At 40.1% G+C, this 18,051-nt stretch overlaps 1 protein-coding gene across 1 annotated transcript in view; it reads left to right on the top strand.

Annotated features, from left to right (window-relative positions):
• mgat4b (alpha-1,3-mannosyl-glycoprotein 4-beta-N-acetylglucosaminyltransferase B) overlaps window positions 1-18,051 on the top strand; it is a 98,291-nt gene that overhangs the window by 64,152 nt on the left and 16,088 nt on the right. Inside the window, exons 7-10 of the mRNA XM_061048601.1 lie at window positions 1,268-1,343; window positions 4,448-4,562; window positions 15,255-15,385; window positions 15,636-15,743. Of these exons, the coding sequence (XP_060904584.1) occupies window positions 1,268-1,343; window positions 4,448-4,562; window positions 15,255-15,385; window positions 15,636-15,743 (430 nt within the window). The remainder of the gene's footprint in view (window positions 1-1,267; window positions 1,344-4,447; window positions 4,563-15,254; window positions 15,386-15,635; window positions 15,744-18,051) is intronic.

Genomic DNA, 18,051 nt, shown 5'->3' with positions numbered 1-18,051 from the left:
TCTCTCTTGTCAGAGCTTCTGATCGTCTTAATTAAGTAAAACCTATTATTACATATTGTGTATTTTTATCAGTAGATGTTGAGGATGTAGAAGACACGACATGGTGAGGATGATGATGATGATAATGATGATGATAATGATGATGATGATGATGATGATGATGATGATGATGAAGGTGTAAAGACGTCAAGATGATAACAGATTCTTAAGCGCTGCGTTGTGATTGGCTGAACATCTGTGTGTTGTTTTTCTAATCTGTCCCCCAGAGAGGCTGAACTGGTGACACTGGGAGGATCAAAATACACACACATCGCATTAACACGCACACAACCTACACATCAATGTGTGTGTGTGTGTGTGTGTGTGTGTGTGTGTGTGTGTGTGTGTGTGTGTGTGTGTGTGTGTGTGTGTTTGATCTCATGGCTCATTGCATCTTCTGTCCCTGAAGCCTTTTTCGGATTTTCCACTGAGCGGCCTGTTATTGTAGCCTTGTGTGTGTGTGTGTGTGTGTGTGTGTGTGTGTGTGTGTGTGTGTGTTGTGAACATTTTTTGATAATTTTTGTCTCTCCCTCCCACTCCTCTTCTTCCTCCTCCTTCGTCCTTAATCCTCACTTCCTCCTCAATCCCTTTCATCCTGTTCATCCTCCTCCTCCAACTTTTCTTCTTCCTCCATCTTTTACACCTCCTTTTTCTCTTCTATCTCCTCCTGCTCTCATTCCTGCACCTCCTTTTTCTCTCCTATCTCCTCCTGCTCTCATTCCTACACCTCCTTTTTCTCTCCTATCTCCTCCTGCTCTCATTCCTACATCTCCTTATTCGCTTCCTTCTTGTCCTTTTCCCCTCCTTCCTCCCCCTCTATTTTAACTTTTCCTATTTTCTTTTCCATCTCTTACTCCTTTTCTCTTTTTCTCCCCTCATCCTCCCCTTACTCCATTTTATTTACTCATCATTTAACCACTCCACGTCTTCCATTTTCTGTTGTCTTTCTTGTTCTCCTCCTCCCTCTTCACTTCCATTTTTTGAATCCCCTTCTTTCCCTTTTCCTCTTTCCTCTTCTTCTCTTTCATCTCCTCTACCTCTTCTTGACTCCTACCTCATCCACCTCTTCTCTCTTCTTCTTTTCCTTCTCCTTCCACCCTTTATTCTTATTCATCTTACACTTAAAATTTATATATATATAAATATACCTAACTTTCCTCATCCTTCATCCCTTCCTCTTCCTCCTCCTCCTCTTCCTCCTCTTCCTCTTCCTCTTCCTCTTCCTCAGGTGGAGGACGAAACAGAACCTAGATTACTGTTTCCTGATGATGTACGCTCAGACAAAAGGAACTTATTACGTCCAGGTAAGAAAAACTCAATAAAATCGGTATGAAATGGAATTTTCTCAAAAAATGCATTTAATCATTTTTGGACTGAACAGGTTAAAAAAATAATATAAGGGTAATTATAAATAAAGAATGAAATATTATTGAACATGTGACTTTCATACTTCAGCGCGTAGATTTCTCTGCTCTCAGTAAACTTTATCGTTAAAAGTTTAGCGGCTTCTCTAAACTTTTTCATCTCAGCTCTGAATGTAATAAATCTGGACGCCCATTAAAATAAATCTGTCTCTGATGAAACTCTGCTGCTGCGGTGGCGCGAAGCTGATGAAACTGTTGCATTGTGGGTAGACTGACGGGGACTTTAATGGAGGTGTCTCTGTGGCTTCGTCTCTCGCTCTTTGTTCCCTCTGAAGATGAAAAGGAGAAGAAGAAACAGGCGGCTGACTTCTGACAAAGGGAAAGTGTTTAAATAGACTCGGCTGCTGAAAACTGCTTCACGTCATCGAACAATGATAGAAATAACAAAACTCACATGTTGACAGACTTTCATCAACTTTCTGTCAAAAAATATCAGATTAAAAAATAAATATTAAGCTGACAAAACATGAAAACAAAACATGAGTCAGCTGCAGCTTGAAGAAGCTTCTCTACTCAAACTTCTTACTAAATTACAGCTCTGAGAAATAGAAATGATTTGAAATTGAATGTGTTATTCACAACAACAACAAAAAATAAGAAAATCTAGAAAGCACAAACTTAAAAACAAAAGTTTAGGACTATTTTTCTTCGACATGTCATTTATTTCTGCAAAGAAAATTATCATCATTAAATTGTAGGTTAGTATTATCAATTAAAAATGAATGTTAAAGACTTAAATAAAAACAAACAGTCAAGATAATGGTAGAAGAAGCCCATTTCAAGTTTAAATGTGACTTTAAAATAAAGATTATATTATAATAAAACGAGATATATCTTAAATTTACATTAAAAACATTTCATATTCTACATTTACATTAAATCATTTGCTCAGAATTCATAAAAAAAGTTCATGCAGACGACATGGATACACAGGGTACTGTTTACCTACAGTAGAATAATACGCAATGAGAAATACAATTATTTTAAACTTTCTCTTTTATATTTACTCATTTTTTACGATTGAATTAGTTTGTTGTTGAGTTGGTTAAAAACTTTTTTTAGGAGTTGCTGCAAAGGAATAAGTGAAAACAAGAAAATGGAAATAAAGAGGTAAAAAAAAGGTTATGGACTGGTGAGATTTCTGCTTGTGATGGAGTCTGAGGTGAATCAAACAGCCAGAGATTTCTCTGTTCTCTGACAGGAAACTGGACTTGATTCATTTCCTGCAGACAAATGTTTTTGTCTTTTTTTTTTGTTTCCTGGCTCTTTTAGTGAAGTGCTGTTGTGATGTGTCCTTGAACTCAGCAGCTCTCCCCGCTCTCCCATAGCTGATCTGGGTTATTTCCCAGTGATGGAGCGATCTCCTCTCCATCACCGTCCCAGCTGGAGGTGACGGAGCCTTGGCTTGCTCCCACACGGAGCGTTTTTGACAGGAACACAGAGCCGACGCGCTGTTTTGACACCTAAACTCGCTCTGAACTCTGCAGAGCGAGGTGTACAGTGACAGGTGGGGGAGGAGGAGGAGGAGGGGACAGGTGGGGGAGGTAATTACTCCATGTCGACTCCCCCATTACTGAAGCTGAGTGTGTAAACGTCTGTCAGAGAGCTGCACAACAAGTGTGTGTGCCGCAGGACTGATAGCAGGAACAGAAAAGGTCGGCGTAGTGTTATTTGAGAAATAAAATTACCTCAAAGTAAACGTTCTGTTTTTAACGAGGGAATTCATTAATCATTAAAAGTCCTCACTCTTTTGTGCAGCTGTGTATGAAAGTTTCTGGGGGATTCACTCCCATTTGAAGTAAAGTTTCTACAGATCGCTGACACCTCTTGAGTTCAACATGTTGAGAGTTTCTAATCTACCACAAACTGAGACAGGATTTTTGGTTTAGTCCTGGACTCAGAGCTCAATGTTAAAGAGGATTTACAATATTTTCAACCTGGACCCTGTTTTCCCGCAATTTTTTTTTGTATCCAGATGATTAAAAGATACGAAAAAGTTTTGTATTCAAAGCCCTGAAACAGCTCTGAAGAGTGATGGCAGCCTCAAACCAGATCAAGACAGGTCTTTGGAAGTGAAGGTTCACACTTCCAGGCGGGTGCTTTGAGCTGGTCGGTGTTGAGCTGCAGGAATTTTTTTCTCAGTTTGTTGGAAAGCGGGGGGGGGGGCTCCAAAGACAGAGCCACCAGACTGGAAAAGAACCACAGAAAGCTGCTGCTCTCTGTTTGAAAGCTGAAGTATTTCCTTTTCATAGCCTTTCAAGTGGAAATTTTAAAACCAAGGCCATATTTTTGAGGTCACTTAGGAGAAGTGCTTTACAGCACTCGTTCATGCAGCAGCCATGAGCTACAAATCAACCAGTTTGCCTGTCTCAGCACTGTTCGAAACAACGTCTGAGGCTAAGAGATGAAGGAGGATGGTCTTGCATGTTGTCGATGAGGGGGAGGCGCTAACAGCACTATTAGTATCCTAGAGTGCAGTTGCACTCAAAGACCTTCGGTGGGCGTTAAAGCCCACCAAACCAAACTCCTACATTTTGTTGTTTAAGATGACTTATAGGTGCAAAGAGTTTTGGATTTCCTCCAGTAGATTTGTTCATCTTGAAGCAGTGGAACAGGCTGTGATGTCTGCTTGATGGATCAAAGTGTGTCCTCTAAAAGGCTCAGATTGTTATTCTAAGTGTCCTTACTGAGATGGAGCTTTTTGTTGAAGAGGAAGATGATTTCGGATTCTTGGAATTATCTGTAATTGCTTTTTTTATGTCCTCAGGAGGTAAACCTGCCTGTTAGTGTTTAATTAAAGAAGATAACAAACACATTTGATTTACTGTTAGAGAGAAGACGAGTGAAAAGAAGAGGATTTTAGATGCTACACTTAAACTTTGATATGTTTGTATTAGTACCTCTACTATACTTCATTGTTTGAGTACGTCTCTCTCTCTCTCTCTCTCTCTCTCTCTCTCTCTCTCTCTCTCTCTCTCTCACAGTTAGAGGACGACATAGTTGCTCGTCCGAACTACTTCACCACCATGAAGAACTTTGCGTTGCAGCAGCCGTCAGAAGAGTGGATGATCCTCGAGTTTTCTCAGCTCGGCTTCATCGGTGAGTTGTTGACACTTTATTGTGATCACTACAATGATCACTACAGCAGCTGCAAGTGTCAGTCATATTTTTTTATTTAATTGCCAAAGCTAAACTCTTTTATACTGTTTGATCAACTGAAATACATTTTTGGGGGTGTAAATGATTAGATTGAGCAAGCCAAACTTCTTTAATATTACCTGAGATGGTCCAGTTGTTTTTATCTGCACAACTCTTCTTCAGATGTGTGTCCATGGAGCACCCTGAAACTGTGTATAATAAATGTAAATGAATATAATGGTTGCAGCCTCAGGTCGAATGACAAAGTCCAGGTCTGAGCTGCATCACCTAATTGAAGGATTAGTTCTCTTTTTGTGTAATTTTAACACCTTTATGATCAGATTGTCCCCCGACCTTGAGAGACTCGACTCTACCATCTGAGCCACAGCCGTCCCAGATGTTTGTCCAAATAGCAAGACATTTAAGCCCCAGATGGGAGTCAACAACCAGATGTTTAGACTGGAAATATCAGGGAAATTCTTCACTATTTAACCAACATGACTCCCTGTTCTTTTGCTTCCAGCTTATATTCTAGTTTAAACCTGTGTGTGAGTGGGTTTCCTGGTCCGAGAACGTCTACTCCTTTGGTCATTCATCATGTGCTGAAGCAGGATGTTTAAGATGTGGTTGAAAGCTGTGAAAAGAGAGAAATTGGACCCTTGAGATGAGTTCATTTAGGATCACAAAGTGTTTCCAAAGAGTGAAAAAAAAAAAGACATTAATGTGAAGAAGTTTGTGTTGAAGCTCGGCCCCTCGGACTAGAGTGGAACAGTAAACTGATCTCAGGTCTTTCAGCCGTGCAGAGCTCAATCTGAGGGTTAAATTAAATCCAGCAGATTAATTAAAGCGTCAACCTCGGTCTGATCTGATTTCTAATTATTCTGTCATGGCCAATCAATGACTTCTGTAGTCCCGAATCCAGTCAGTCGACGCCGACATGTGGAATGCAGGTTCACTCGCCTGGAACCAAAAGCTGATCTGGAGTCAGGGTTCTTTTTTTTTTTTGTAATCAGAACTGTTTCCAGCTCGGACAGATGGAGGCCGAATGAGCTACTCAAGAGCCAGAAATCAGGAGCGTGTGATCAGAGTTTTCTGACCTGAAACAGCTCACATCTGAAAGTTTTGGGATTGATACCGATGTCGATGTTAGGGTGAGAAAAATATCAGCCCAAATTATCGGCTGGGCTGATTAATCGGTCGGACTCTAACACAAAGTTTAAACAAAGTCAATGAAAGCTGTCTAGTGTGTTACTTATGTTTTAAAATGTGCTGCTAAAAATAGATAAACCATGTGTAATTAAAAAAAAAAACTTTATCAATGGACACCGGTGGCCTAAAATAAGGACGGCCAACTGGCTACCACCATGAATCTGGTATTTGTTGCATCTTAAAGTGAGCAATTGAAGTTTGTTGCAAAGGCAAGCTGGCTAATTTATTGTCTGCGACGGACAATCAGGACTGCAGAAAAAAAATCACTAATGTCGACCTGCCTCCCATACAGGGTCAGCAAGTAGTGTCACTGCAGACTCCTCACACCCTGGACTCAAACTTTTTGAAACTCCTCCCCTCCCGTATAGGCGTTACAGACACGAGAACAGTTTCCTCGCCCAGGCTGTCACTCTCATGAACGCTACATAGTCACAGAGCGTCAGAACAGTAACCGCTGTGAAGTAACCCTGAAACCAAACTTGCATTGTGAATGTACATATTACTTAAATTTAAAAATATCAATCTATGCACACTGCTTAATGTAAATCCTGTTAGACTCTACCTCATGTAATCCATCCGTCACATAATAACATAGTCTATTGTCATGTTTATTTCACTATTGTCTTGTACATATTAGTCTTTGTTTATTTTGTGTTTTTTTTGTAATATTTAATGTTATACCTTTGCACATAGAGAGCACAGTTCACCAAAGCCAAACTCCTCGTGTCTGTAATCATACCTGGCCAATAAAGCTGATTCTGATTCAGCAGCCCCAGGAGTCTGGATAAAGTAGATGAGGATGCATCATTTTCTATCCATCCTAGTGTTAGCTAACAAACCCAGAACAAGGTCTGCCCATGAGTTGAACGATGTCAGCCCTTTGTTTCCCCCTTATGCCACATATGCTGCTAAATTATACGTTTTCAGAAATGATTCATTTTTTAAGTGGCTTCTAATTGGAGTGAAGTTGGCTTCCTGCTGATGTGACTTAAATGTGTTTTTGAAACACACCCCTTTTTAAAGAAATGATTAAAACAATATCAACATAAAAACAGTACAACTTTGTCAATGAGAAATAAAAAGGCAGAGCTGTTTTGTTGAGTTCTAAAAGTGGAATGAGTGTCTGTGTGTGTAATTTAAACTAAATGGTAATAATCTAACACAGTAGCAGAGAAATAAAGAGTGTGTATCTCTGGAGGGATTGTTTTCTCCTCTCAGTGTTTACAGCTCCAGCTATCTCTCCACACAAACACACACACACACATACAATTACCCTGCTCCATTTTCTTCCCATGAGGCTTTGCTGCTCCACTTGCCTCTAATAGGTCCCTGAGTGTTCAGCCTTTCATTACCGAGGCCGGGATGGTCGATTCAAACGCACCTCATGGTTCCTCTGGAGGCTGAAACTCAGCGAGCAGCCGAACAACAAACCAGAGATTCTTCAAAACCCCGCCCCCCCCAAAAAAAATCACCTCGAACTGCTGAAACTGAAAAATACAAAAGATCAGAATAAAAGGTTCAAAGACCTGCGGGTGTCAAAAGGACAGTCCTAATAATCAGGAGTAGACTTTAATATCTTTAACAAATATATTCATACTTACCATAATGAGGTAAAGGTTAATGTCTCAAGATAATGACAGCAGAAAGGTGACAATATCAGCCTTCACATTATTTCCCTGTAACTGTTGCTTTCCATATCCAGTTCTCGTCCGATCTCGACCCCGAGCCCGGGCGAGCTAACATCATGTATATGTGTATAGTTCCTAAACAACTTGCACAATCTTCCTTCAAAAATTCAGACATTCTCCGAAGTATTCTTCTTCATTGTGTTTTACTGGTCTGGTGCGAACTGCTCGACACTGCCCCCCTCTTCCAGAATTGATCTTGGAAATTCCTGGCAGAAAACAGACTCTGTGTCTGTGTCCATAGACAAACAGTGAGCGCACCGACACACTGACCAGTCCGCCCCAGCTCGAGCCGGCCCGGGCTCCTCGTCCTCACCACCGCCAGCAATATAGCTGCTAACTTGTGAATACTTCTAGATTCACTATTCAGGAGACTCCTGGAAAAAGACAAAATTTCATTCTTTTGTCATTCTTGATGAAGTCTTTTGGTAACTATAAATAAGTACAAGAATATATTCCTTCTTCCAGGATAAAGGGTTGTTGATAACTCTCTGTCTTCCTGTGTTTTGTTTAATTATCTTGTTTTTCAGTCTGAACTTTTCAGAAATAATCTGTCTGTAAGCATTTCAACAATATTTATAACTGAATACGACGGCAAGTCCTAATTACAGTCTGGACATATGGAGCAATCAAAAACATGTGTTATATTTAGCCAAGACTTTTTCAACAAAAAACAATTACACAGGTTTATCAGATTCAGGCCAGATTGGACGTGGAAGTAAAAGCATGTCTGGCCTGCAAAGAACGACGACTTTGTTCTCTGTAGCATCGCTAACACAGGAAGTGCTTGGAGGGGAAAACTGCTTTTAAATCACTCCCTTTTAAATTCAAATGATGAGCTCACTTTGTATCTCAATGTAGCAGAAACATTATTTAATCGTTTCTTTCTACTTTGTTAAAAGTGAATCTTTGCTTCATGAGTCCAAATTCAGTCCACATTTTCTGACAGAAAGCATCCTAGACATTCTAATAATCCTCTCTTAGGACAATAAACATCTTTATGCTCTTTATGAGATATTATCACAGAATATCTTCCCAGAAATGAATAAAGAAACATCAGTATTTTTGTCTTCAGACAGCAGTTTGTGTCCTCTGACTCACTCCCTGCTCCGGGCGCTGCGTCCTCCATCAAAAGAAATTAAACATTTTAAGAGTGAATTATTGATTTGACTAACTGCAGCAGAGAAAACAATCAATTATCTGTCATTATGTGTGTTATATTGTCCCTGCTGCAGAAACCCTCAGAGATACACACACACACACACACACACACACACACACACACACACACACACACACACTGAGGAAATGTCACATTTCTGATTTGATTATTTCAGATCACATCCACAGAGTACAAACTCCTTCATCTGTTTGAGGAAGACTTTAAGAAACCAATCCTCCTGTGTGTCTACTGTATGTGTGAGGCTGATGAAACTGTTGCATTGTGGGTATTCTGACAGTGAAGTTAATGGAGGAGTGTGAGTCGCGCTCGCCCCTTCATCACACACTCTTTGTTCTTTTTAAAGAGGGAAACTGATACAGACAGCAGAAGGTGATGAAGAGAGTTTATAATCGTCCAGATCGGAACTCTCCCATCAAATTAACATTATAACAACATGTCAATAATATACAGTAGATAATAACGGGAATAATCCTCCTAACACACAAGCGTTTGTTCTGTTTATGTTTTTTTCATTTTTAATCTCCCATTCGGAATACTTAAGAACTGAAAAATAAGAAAACCTATCGTTACCTTTGTAGATTTAGAAAGAAAAGAGCTCCTCTTATGTGGATGTTAACAACACAAATATCTATTTATATTTGACTTTTTCAAAAACAATTGATTGATTGCTATCTTAATTTTGAACATGTTAATAAAAACAGTAAATAAATAAATAAGAAAAACAAAAAATAAAGTGAAACCTCAACAACATCAGCTAACAGTACATGTTTGAAAAAGATTTGGATGAAGTTTATTTTATCCCTTATTTTATTTTAGCGTTGATTCCAGAGAATTGACACAGTTGTCTAAGTGAAAGGACGAAAAGGGAGGTAAAAAAAAAAGACAAGTTTCTCCTGAAACTGAAGACATTACGACTCAACAGAGATCCCTACTGATTGTTTAAGACACAGTGGACCTGGGAAAGACGTGTGTCCAGTAGTCAGGATCCCTGACTTTTACCTGATTTCAAGCTGGAAAGTAGCTTCACAATGCAGAGTCTGAAGACACACATGAGCCCCGTTCGACCAGTGCTGGATGTGAAACTGAATAAACTTTGTCAGAGTGTAGGGATCCACTTCATTCTCCACATTTCATTTACCCATTTTATTGTTTTTATTTTAGTTTTCAGTAGTCTGTAAAAAGATCGCTCTGTTTTGCAGAGTGGCACAACAGAGGGGTGTATAAGAAGAGCGTAAAGTGAAACTTTGAGTTTCAGTATCAGGTATAAGACGATCCGGAGTAGCATTCCTTTTCTTTCCTTTTCTTTAGCATTTTGAAAAAAGTCAAAATGCCAATAAAAATTGTGCTCCTCAAACTTTCTTCTCACAAACCTGTACATAATAATCATCTAAGATGCTTCACTCATGTAAAGAAAATGTAACATGACATTAGATTTAATAAGATTAATTTACAGCACAAGCTATCTGAATAGAAACTCTCATAAAACACTGATATGAGCCGTAAAGCGTGTGCCACTTATAAAAGACTTCATGAATTTGTTTCCTGCAACAGGAGATTCAGACGGGGGAGGGGAGGTTTTCAATTTGATCTCAAGTGTAAAATTATTCATGACCTGTGAGTTTATGAATAATGCAGCTCTGTCTGGTTTGATTTAGTTTAATTCCTGACACTAAACAAATATATAAAAAAAAACAGTATATTTACAGAATAATGCACACACACACACACACACACACACACACACAAACACACACACGCACAACGGAGCTGCTCGGATAGAAAGCTTCAAACCTTTTAGAAGCAAAGTGCTAAAAGTGAAACCGGAAATGAATATGGGAGAAATGTTGACGTGTATAAAATCAAGGTGGTAATCAGGATTATTAAAAAAAAAGGAAATATATCTCAGTTTTTGTTTTCCAGCTGATGTTGCCTCTGACCTCACACCTTCACTGCAGAAACTCAGCTCTTGCCGAGTGTATTTGTCTCATTTCTAGTCAGTTTAGATTCCTTAATTCACAGATCCGAATAAATAATATATTGAAGGGATTTCATATGCTGGCCCTGAAGTTCAACCGCAACAACATTGCAAACTAGTTCTGCAGCCTTTGTAAGCAGAAGTTGACATACTGCACGACTGTTACTTCAGACTTTAGTTTGACCAATTGCAAACAGGAAGTGTGGTCATACCCTTTCCGTTTTCTGAAATGATTTTGCAGTAATGATTTTTGCGTTTCACAAAATGTTTTAATATTCCATTCAAATTTGTGTTTGTTTTGTGAAATGTCTTTTGCGTTTTCTGAAATATTTTAAGGTTTCATTAAATGTTTTTGCAGTTGACCTTCAGGGTCATCGTGCTTACGGCTGCTGATGATGAAATAAGTCCAGGGTCAGACTGAGTGCCTTTCTCATACCACTCCCTACTCCCTCTATCGACACACTTCCACTCCACTCCATTCAATTTTTAGCCTTGAAAGTGGTTGAATGTGGTTTTTTTTTTCGACTGTGAGGTTTCATGGTTACAGGGACTTTAAAAAAAATAAGCATCTTCTAAACATTAGAAATTATAAGATATGGAAAAAATGTCACCAAATATGTATGTTTTTGTTCTCATATTGTGAAGTGATTTAAATGAGTCTACATAATATTATTCATGTGGACAACTTACTGTTTGAGTGACATAAATTCATCACTATATAAAGTTCCTGTTTCCGTGTGAATGAGGGGAGTTTGTCCCAAAGCTCGCTGCTGTATTTATCCCCTCCACCTCCACTCAGCTGTGTGTGTGACGTCAAGGAGTTCACTTAGTGCAGCAGTGTGAGTGTGAACTGGAGCATATTTTTTTAACTTAAATCAGCCTTCATGTTCGAACCTTAGTACTCTGCAACTTCAGCAAAATGTACCTTTTTTGTGCCACAACACCTGCCCTTTATTTAGCCCTTTTTTTGAACAATTCTTGTTAACACAGCAGTTGTTATTTGAGATGACAGTATGGATTTACAAAATATTTGAAAGCCATAAATTAACCTTGGCGCTCTGTCCATGGTGCTGAAATGTGTCCCAACATACAGTAAAATGATCTGTCTAGTGTCTCACATAGCATTCAAACATTAGACATGTTCAATCATAGAGAGAGCTCCATGTCTGTTAAAGTGCTGTGTCCATGTCTTCACGTCTGCTTCTTGCTGAAATAACGTCTATGACTGTGGGAAATGATTCACTCCAGAAGGTTCAAAAAGCTTCAGTGAGATGCACACTCATCATTTGGACATCAGGCGTAATTTAAACCTAAGCCCTAAAAATCAAAGCTCTATTTTAAGCAGCTCTTTGAAGAAGTGATTTTACAGAGAGAGAAAAAAGTCCTCACTTTCAACCTCAAAAAAAAAAAAAAAATCGAACCGGTCCTCTCAAAGATAGAGAAACAAGAGCACGCACACCTTTTCTCTCCTCACCTCATCTCATTTTCTGTCTCAACATGCTGGAGGAGAGGTGCCAGACATCCTGTCTGTCGGTTACACACCTCTCTTTTTCCTCTTCTCCTGTTTCCTGATACACACCTTTTATTCTTTCTGGTAACAAAAAAAAAGAAAAAAGAAGGAAATTCAGAGATAAGCAGAAGCAAAATAAAAAGCAGCTCATGTTGTTGCACTTCATAAAATCACATACATTTTTTAGTTTTTTAACTTGGACCCTGTTTTGGGGTCTTAATGACTAAAAGCTTTAAAGGGTTTTAACATTATTCCTGTAGATGTCTTCACCCTGCAGCAGAGAAACAGACTGTACTGTCTGCAACATCATCCTGTACTTTTAGCTTCTTAATGTTTTTTAATATTAGATCAGACAAAGGTCAACCACTTTCATCTGCATACAATTATAAAATGTGTTTCATGCTATAGCCAGAAGAAAACATCAAAACATGTTAAAATGCATCGGAATGCAAGAAATGGAATTAACTATTTTCTGGGGGAGGATGCCCAGACCCCCCCCATTTGAATTGTCCCATCCATTTAATTATGCTTCTGATGCCCATGCTATTATTCATTTAGAATCCTAAATATTAAAGAAATATGGCACATCTTTACAAATAGTAGCCCTTTAACATTCCTTCTCGACTTCCTAAAAAGAGCTTCACAGAGTTGTGAGACTTGAAGAAAAGCTCCATAAATCACCTCATATTCTCTCTAAATAAAGATTTCCCGGAAGTTCGCTGCAGACATGACTTCAGTCATTATCGTCCAATGATTCCCGTCATCGATCAATACAGAGCTGAGAGGAGCTGCAGCTGTCTCTCTCTCTCACTCTGTTTGTTTTCTGAACCGATCTGAATCACAATATTCTGCCCATGTTTTTCATCCAATCTCTGGCATCACACAGCCTGTCGCTCTGCCAGCAGGGTTTGTTTGAAACTGGATTTGATGGAGAGATGAGAGAGAGAGAGCGAGAGAGAGAGGGAGTGATTTGGAGAGAGATGGAGGTGAATTTAGACGGAGAATAAAGTGATGGAGCTCAGCAGGAGTTCTGTCTCTGAGCTGGATGATGTTTGTTGGACTGTCTGAACATCGGTAGCATTTCCTCCTCCTCCTCCTCATCTGCTGCCTCGGCCTCCCTCTGCTTCTCACATCTGACCTCACGAATCCTCCGCGACCCTGAGTCGCCTGCGAGCAGCGGCTGCTTTCACAAATTCATCAGGGTGGAGCTGACTCACTGAATTACATCAGACGGCGGAGCGGGCTGCAGCGCTGCGGGGCCTCTCTGTAATTCAACTGTTCAAATTCGGCTTTTGCATTTGCTAAGTTTAGCCTCATTTATGTCTGCGGGGGAGGATTTTAATTCTGTTGCCTCGTTGCGCGATCAGCCCCGCAGAGGCTGAAACGTCCAAATGGATCAGGGCGGCGCTGAAGGCGGGAAGGAGCAGGACTCGAGCTTCCTGTTGGCCTTTCAATTCAACCTCGTCATTGAGAAGGTCCGCCTGGTTCACATTCTGACCTTCAATTCCCAGAGATCGTTCCCTCAGCTCAACTCGACGCGGTGTTCAGAAAGATCAGAAACAAGCTGACTGAAAAATGACAACAGGCGTCCAGACTTCCTGCAGAGAGAGTCTGGTTCAGTGTCAGTGATGGAGATACAAGTCTGTAATAAAAGATAAACAACTGAGTTAGAAACTATCAGTTTTCTTTTTGATAACAAAGATGCAAGAAGCCTGCTGGGAGAGAAAGAAACTACAACTTCCAGGGTTTCCCCTTTCATTTAGCTGTTTAAATCGGGTTATTTTTACATCCTGGATCAAGAACTAAGAACATTTTTGATTGACCTTTTGCTAAAATCCTCATCTGGCTGAAATCTTTCCAATCTCAGTTTTGCAACCATAGTAGCTGCTTTTTCTTCAAGATTTCTGTTTTTTACTGTCGCATTTCTGAAATGTTAAAGCGGTCTTTCCAAAAGGTTGGTTAAAACTAAGTTTTAAGGCTCCTCTGAAAGCTGCTAACACAGCGCTGCCAACTCTTGATCTCAGCTGAGAGTGAGGTTGTTTTCAGGGTGGCGGGTTAAGGAGTAGCTGTACTTATTTTAATCAACCCCCGTCTTTCTTCTTGTTCTGCTTGTTAGGAAACAACAGTCTTTTCCTTCTTGGGTCGACCCTAAAAATCATTGCGATTGGCTGCCCGGCAGGCACGTGCAGCGCAATAATTGTTATTGTACACGTCCGGTTGAAAGATCTAAACACAGACTGTTTGGTTCAAACATTCAAACAGATGATGTTACACAAAAAAAAAAAAAACAAGTAAGCGTGAGAAAAGGCATGTGTGGCGTGAGAGCTTCAATTTAGTCTTCCCAAAACCAAAAAAAAACATCCGCTCTGAAGTGTGATAAATGCTTTAAACTGTGGGTTTAAAATTCTCATGTGAAAGCTGCTGCCCATAAGCCTAATAGCCTCTTGAATAACCTCTCTTTGCAGAGGGTTGTGTAGTCGGGCCCTTCACATAATCCTCCATTTACCTTTTCAGGGGCGTCTAATACTTTTCACTTAATCAGATATCAGAATGTGTCATCAATTAGCGTGAAATAAAAAAGTCATGACACAGGTTTAAAAAAAAAAAAACAGTGAACGTTACGGTCACTTTATTTCACAGGGTTTTCTGGCTGCTATGATCTCTGAGCACAAAGTTAAACACACGTTTGTTCTGAAGACTGTGATCGTCAAACATTTATCAAGCGACAAAACAAAAAGTCTTTGAATCAGTCAGGTCACGGATCATTGACGCCACGCTTCTGATTCTGACATGTTTCTTCACACACACTCTTTCAAACCACTGCAGGATTTAAACCAGCAGCCTTTCCCTCATCAGTGCTCCTTACTGACAGGGTGCTGCCCAAACATCACAGATGTCCCCGATGAGTCGTGTAAATGAGACAGTTAACATCAGATGTAAATGAAATGTGCAAATCGATCTATATTTTAAGGTATAATGAGGCACTTTCAAAGGTTGATAAATAGACTGGCAGGAGGAACGTTTTCTGTCTGCTTGCTGACGGGATTTGAAGTTGAGTTAATTAACCTGAGCTGTCTTCTTGTCTTGACAGGTAAGATGTTTAAGTCTTTGGACCTGTCGCTCATCGTGGAGTTCATGCTCATGTTCTACAAAGACAAACCCATCGACTGGCTGCTCGACCACATCATGTGGGTCAAAGTGTGCAATCCAGAGAAGGATGCAGTGAGTTCCTCCTCTTAATACTTTTTCTTACACACCTACATGTTCCCCCTCACACCTGCACACATTTGTGGATTAGCAAGTGAAAAGCCCCAGCTGTGTGATTAACGTTGCATTCCTGTAGAAGCTGTTTGCTAATACTGACAGTGTGTGTATTCTGCGGCGAAGTTTTTGTTGTGTTTTATTGAGGGATTTAAAAAGTTAATTACAGTGTCTGTAATTCCTTCTGTGTGTTTGTTTGTTTGTGCTGCAGAAACACTGTGACAGACAGAAAGCCAACCTGAGGATCCGGTTCAAACCTTCTCTCTTCCAACACGTCGGCACGCACTCCTCTCTCGCTGGGAAAATACAGAAACTCAAGGTAATGTGTCTGTGTGTGTGTCTGTGTGTCTGTGTGTCTGTGTGTCTGTGTGTGTGTGTGTGTGTGTGTGTGTGTGTGTGTGTGTGTGTGTGTGTGTGTCTGTGTGTCTGTGTGTGTGTGTGTGTGTCTGTGTGTCTGTGTGTGTGTGTGTGTGTGTGTCTGTGTGTCTGTGTGTGTGTGTGTGTGTGTGTGTGTGTGTGTGTGTGTGTGTGTGTGTGTGTGTGTGTGTGTGTGTGTCTGTGTGTCTGTGTGTGTGTGTGTCTGTGTGTCTGTGTGTGTGTGTGTGTGTGTCTGTGTGTCTGTGTGTGTGTGTGTCTGTGTGTCTGTCTGTGTGTGTGTGTGTGTGTGTGTCTGTGTGTCTGTCTGTCTGTGTGTGTGTGTGTGTGTGTGTGTGTGTGTGTGTGTGTGTCTGTGTGTGTGTGTGTATGTGTGTGTCTGTCTGTGTGTCTGTGTGTCTGTGTGTGTGTGTGTGTGTGTGTGTGTCTGTGTGTGTGTGTGTGTGTGTGTGTGTCTGTGTGTGTGTCTGTGTGTGTGTCTGTGTGTCTGTGTTTGTGTGTGTGTGTGTGTGTGTGTGTGTGTGTGTGTGTGTGTGTACTACATTTTGATTTAAAGCCACATTAAACTTGAATACTTTAGACTTAATGTTTTGAAGTTATTCAGTATGTTGTTTTCTGCTGTAATGTACTTTTACTGTTTCACATATTTAATGCATTTTTAGGATCCACATGCAAACTTGCAGTTGCAAGACATTCTCTTTACAATAATAATAAAAGACATAAAAAACACAATAAAAAAACAAATTAAACAACACAGTAAAAACAGAATAATTAAGAGCATGTCAAATGTGCAGCTCAGCTTGCTTAAAAATGTCAAGACAAGATTCAGTCTCTTTCCTCTGTAGACAGCTTAACTTACTTTTTAAAACTAATTACTTAAACATTGCTTCATTTTTTATATGACATGCCAAATAAAGGTATATACACCATACATAACAATTATGCAACTTTTGCAGGGTAAAATAAATACAACATTACATCTTTTATATCATTTCGCTTCCAAATCTCAATCCTGTCAAAGAGAGGAGGACATGATACTACCCAGTGGTCCAATCACAGGGCAGTGGTCCAATCACAGGGCAGTGGTCCAATCACAGGGCATGCGGTTGCGTCATTAGTTACTGAAGTCAGTAGTTATTTATTTGAAGAGGTGCACGTAGGCTGCATACTGCACGTAGGCTTCAGCGTAGGCACAGGGTTCTGCAAACCTAAGGCTAGACTACGGCATAGATTTAAACATGAGTGTAAATTAGGCTTGACATCATGCCAATAAAACACTAAAGATTAATAAAATATCGAGGTTGAGGTTGAAAAGGCAAACATTAGTTAAGCTTTTAAAGCAGGATTTTAAAAAAACCTGTCCTGACAACCATGCACCACCTCCACGCTTCATCACAGAGACGCTGTTTCCTGCTGTGGCTCTGATTGTTGGCACTTTATGCAAATGTGGTGCTGCGGACTCATCCAGTATGAATGTATTTCCACTGATTCTGTGTTGTTGTGTGACATATTTGAGCTGTGACTGAAGTTTAAAGCTCTGCAGCAACACAAACACTGGTTGAACTGGTGAGTTGTCAGTGTGGAGGTGTTTGGGGGGGGTTTAGAGGTATAAAACAGGTTCAGTGGAAGTTCAGTCCAGCATCTCTGGAGACATGAAGATTGAAAGCCTCTGCAGCCGTCGGCTCAGGCACAGACTGCAGCGTATCAGTGCGGTGAGAGCGAACGTCTCGTCTCGTCTCGTCTCTGATCACTGTGTTAAGAGTCCATGTGACTGCTGCAGCAATCTGCTCCCGTCGATTGGATATCGATCCGGCCGTCACACACCAGCAGCTCCTCGATGCATGGATTGAACCACAGAGGCCCGGGCTGCATGGGAGGCCAACCACAGCTATTACCCTCCAACCTGAAATGTTCACCCTCCTTTAGTAAGAAAATCAGCGCATAGTCTAAAATGGTCAAACCTGAAATGGAAAAAATCTAAGTGGAAGTGAGATTTAGATTTAGTCTGCAGAGAGAGTTGTTCTAGAGTTAAGTAAACTACTCTGAAATAGTCCATAATAATAATTCCTGGAGTGAACTTTTGAAATCAATTAGGCCTATGTATCCTCTAAAGATATCTGTTGCAAACCTTTATACCTAAATCTCCTGTGAGAAGTTTTTTTTATCTACTTCTGAAACAGACTGAAGTTAATTCTGAAGCCTCTTTATGGCCAACAACCAGAATATCTGTTTATATTTCTGTATCTTTCATA

Source organism: Labrus mixtus, chromosome 10 (assembly GCF_963584025.1).
Source record: "Labrus mixtus chromosome 10, fLabMix1.1, whole genome shotgun sequence".
In the NCBI taxonomy this organism is placed as follows: Eukaryota; Metazoa; Chordata; class Actinopteri; order Labriformes; family Labridae; genus Labrus; species Labrus mixtus.
This window is presented reverse-complemented; position numbering and strand designations above follow the sequence as displayed.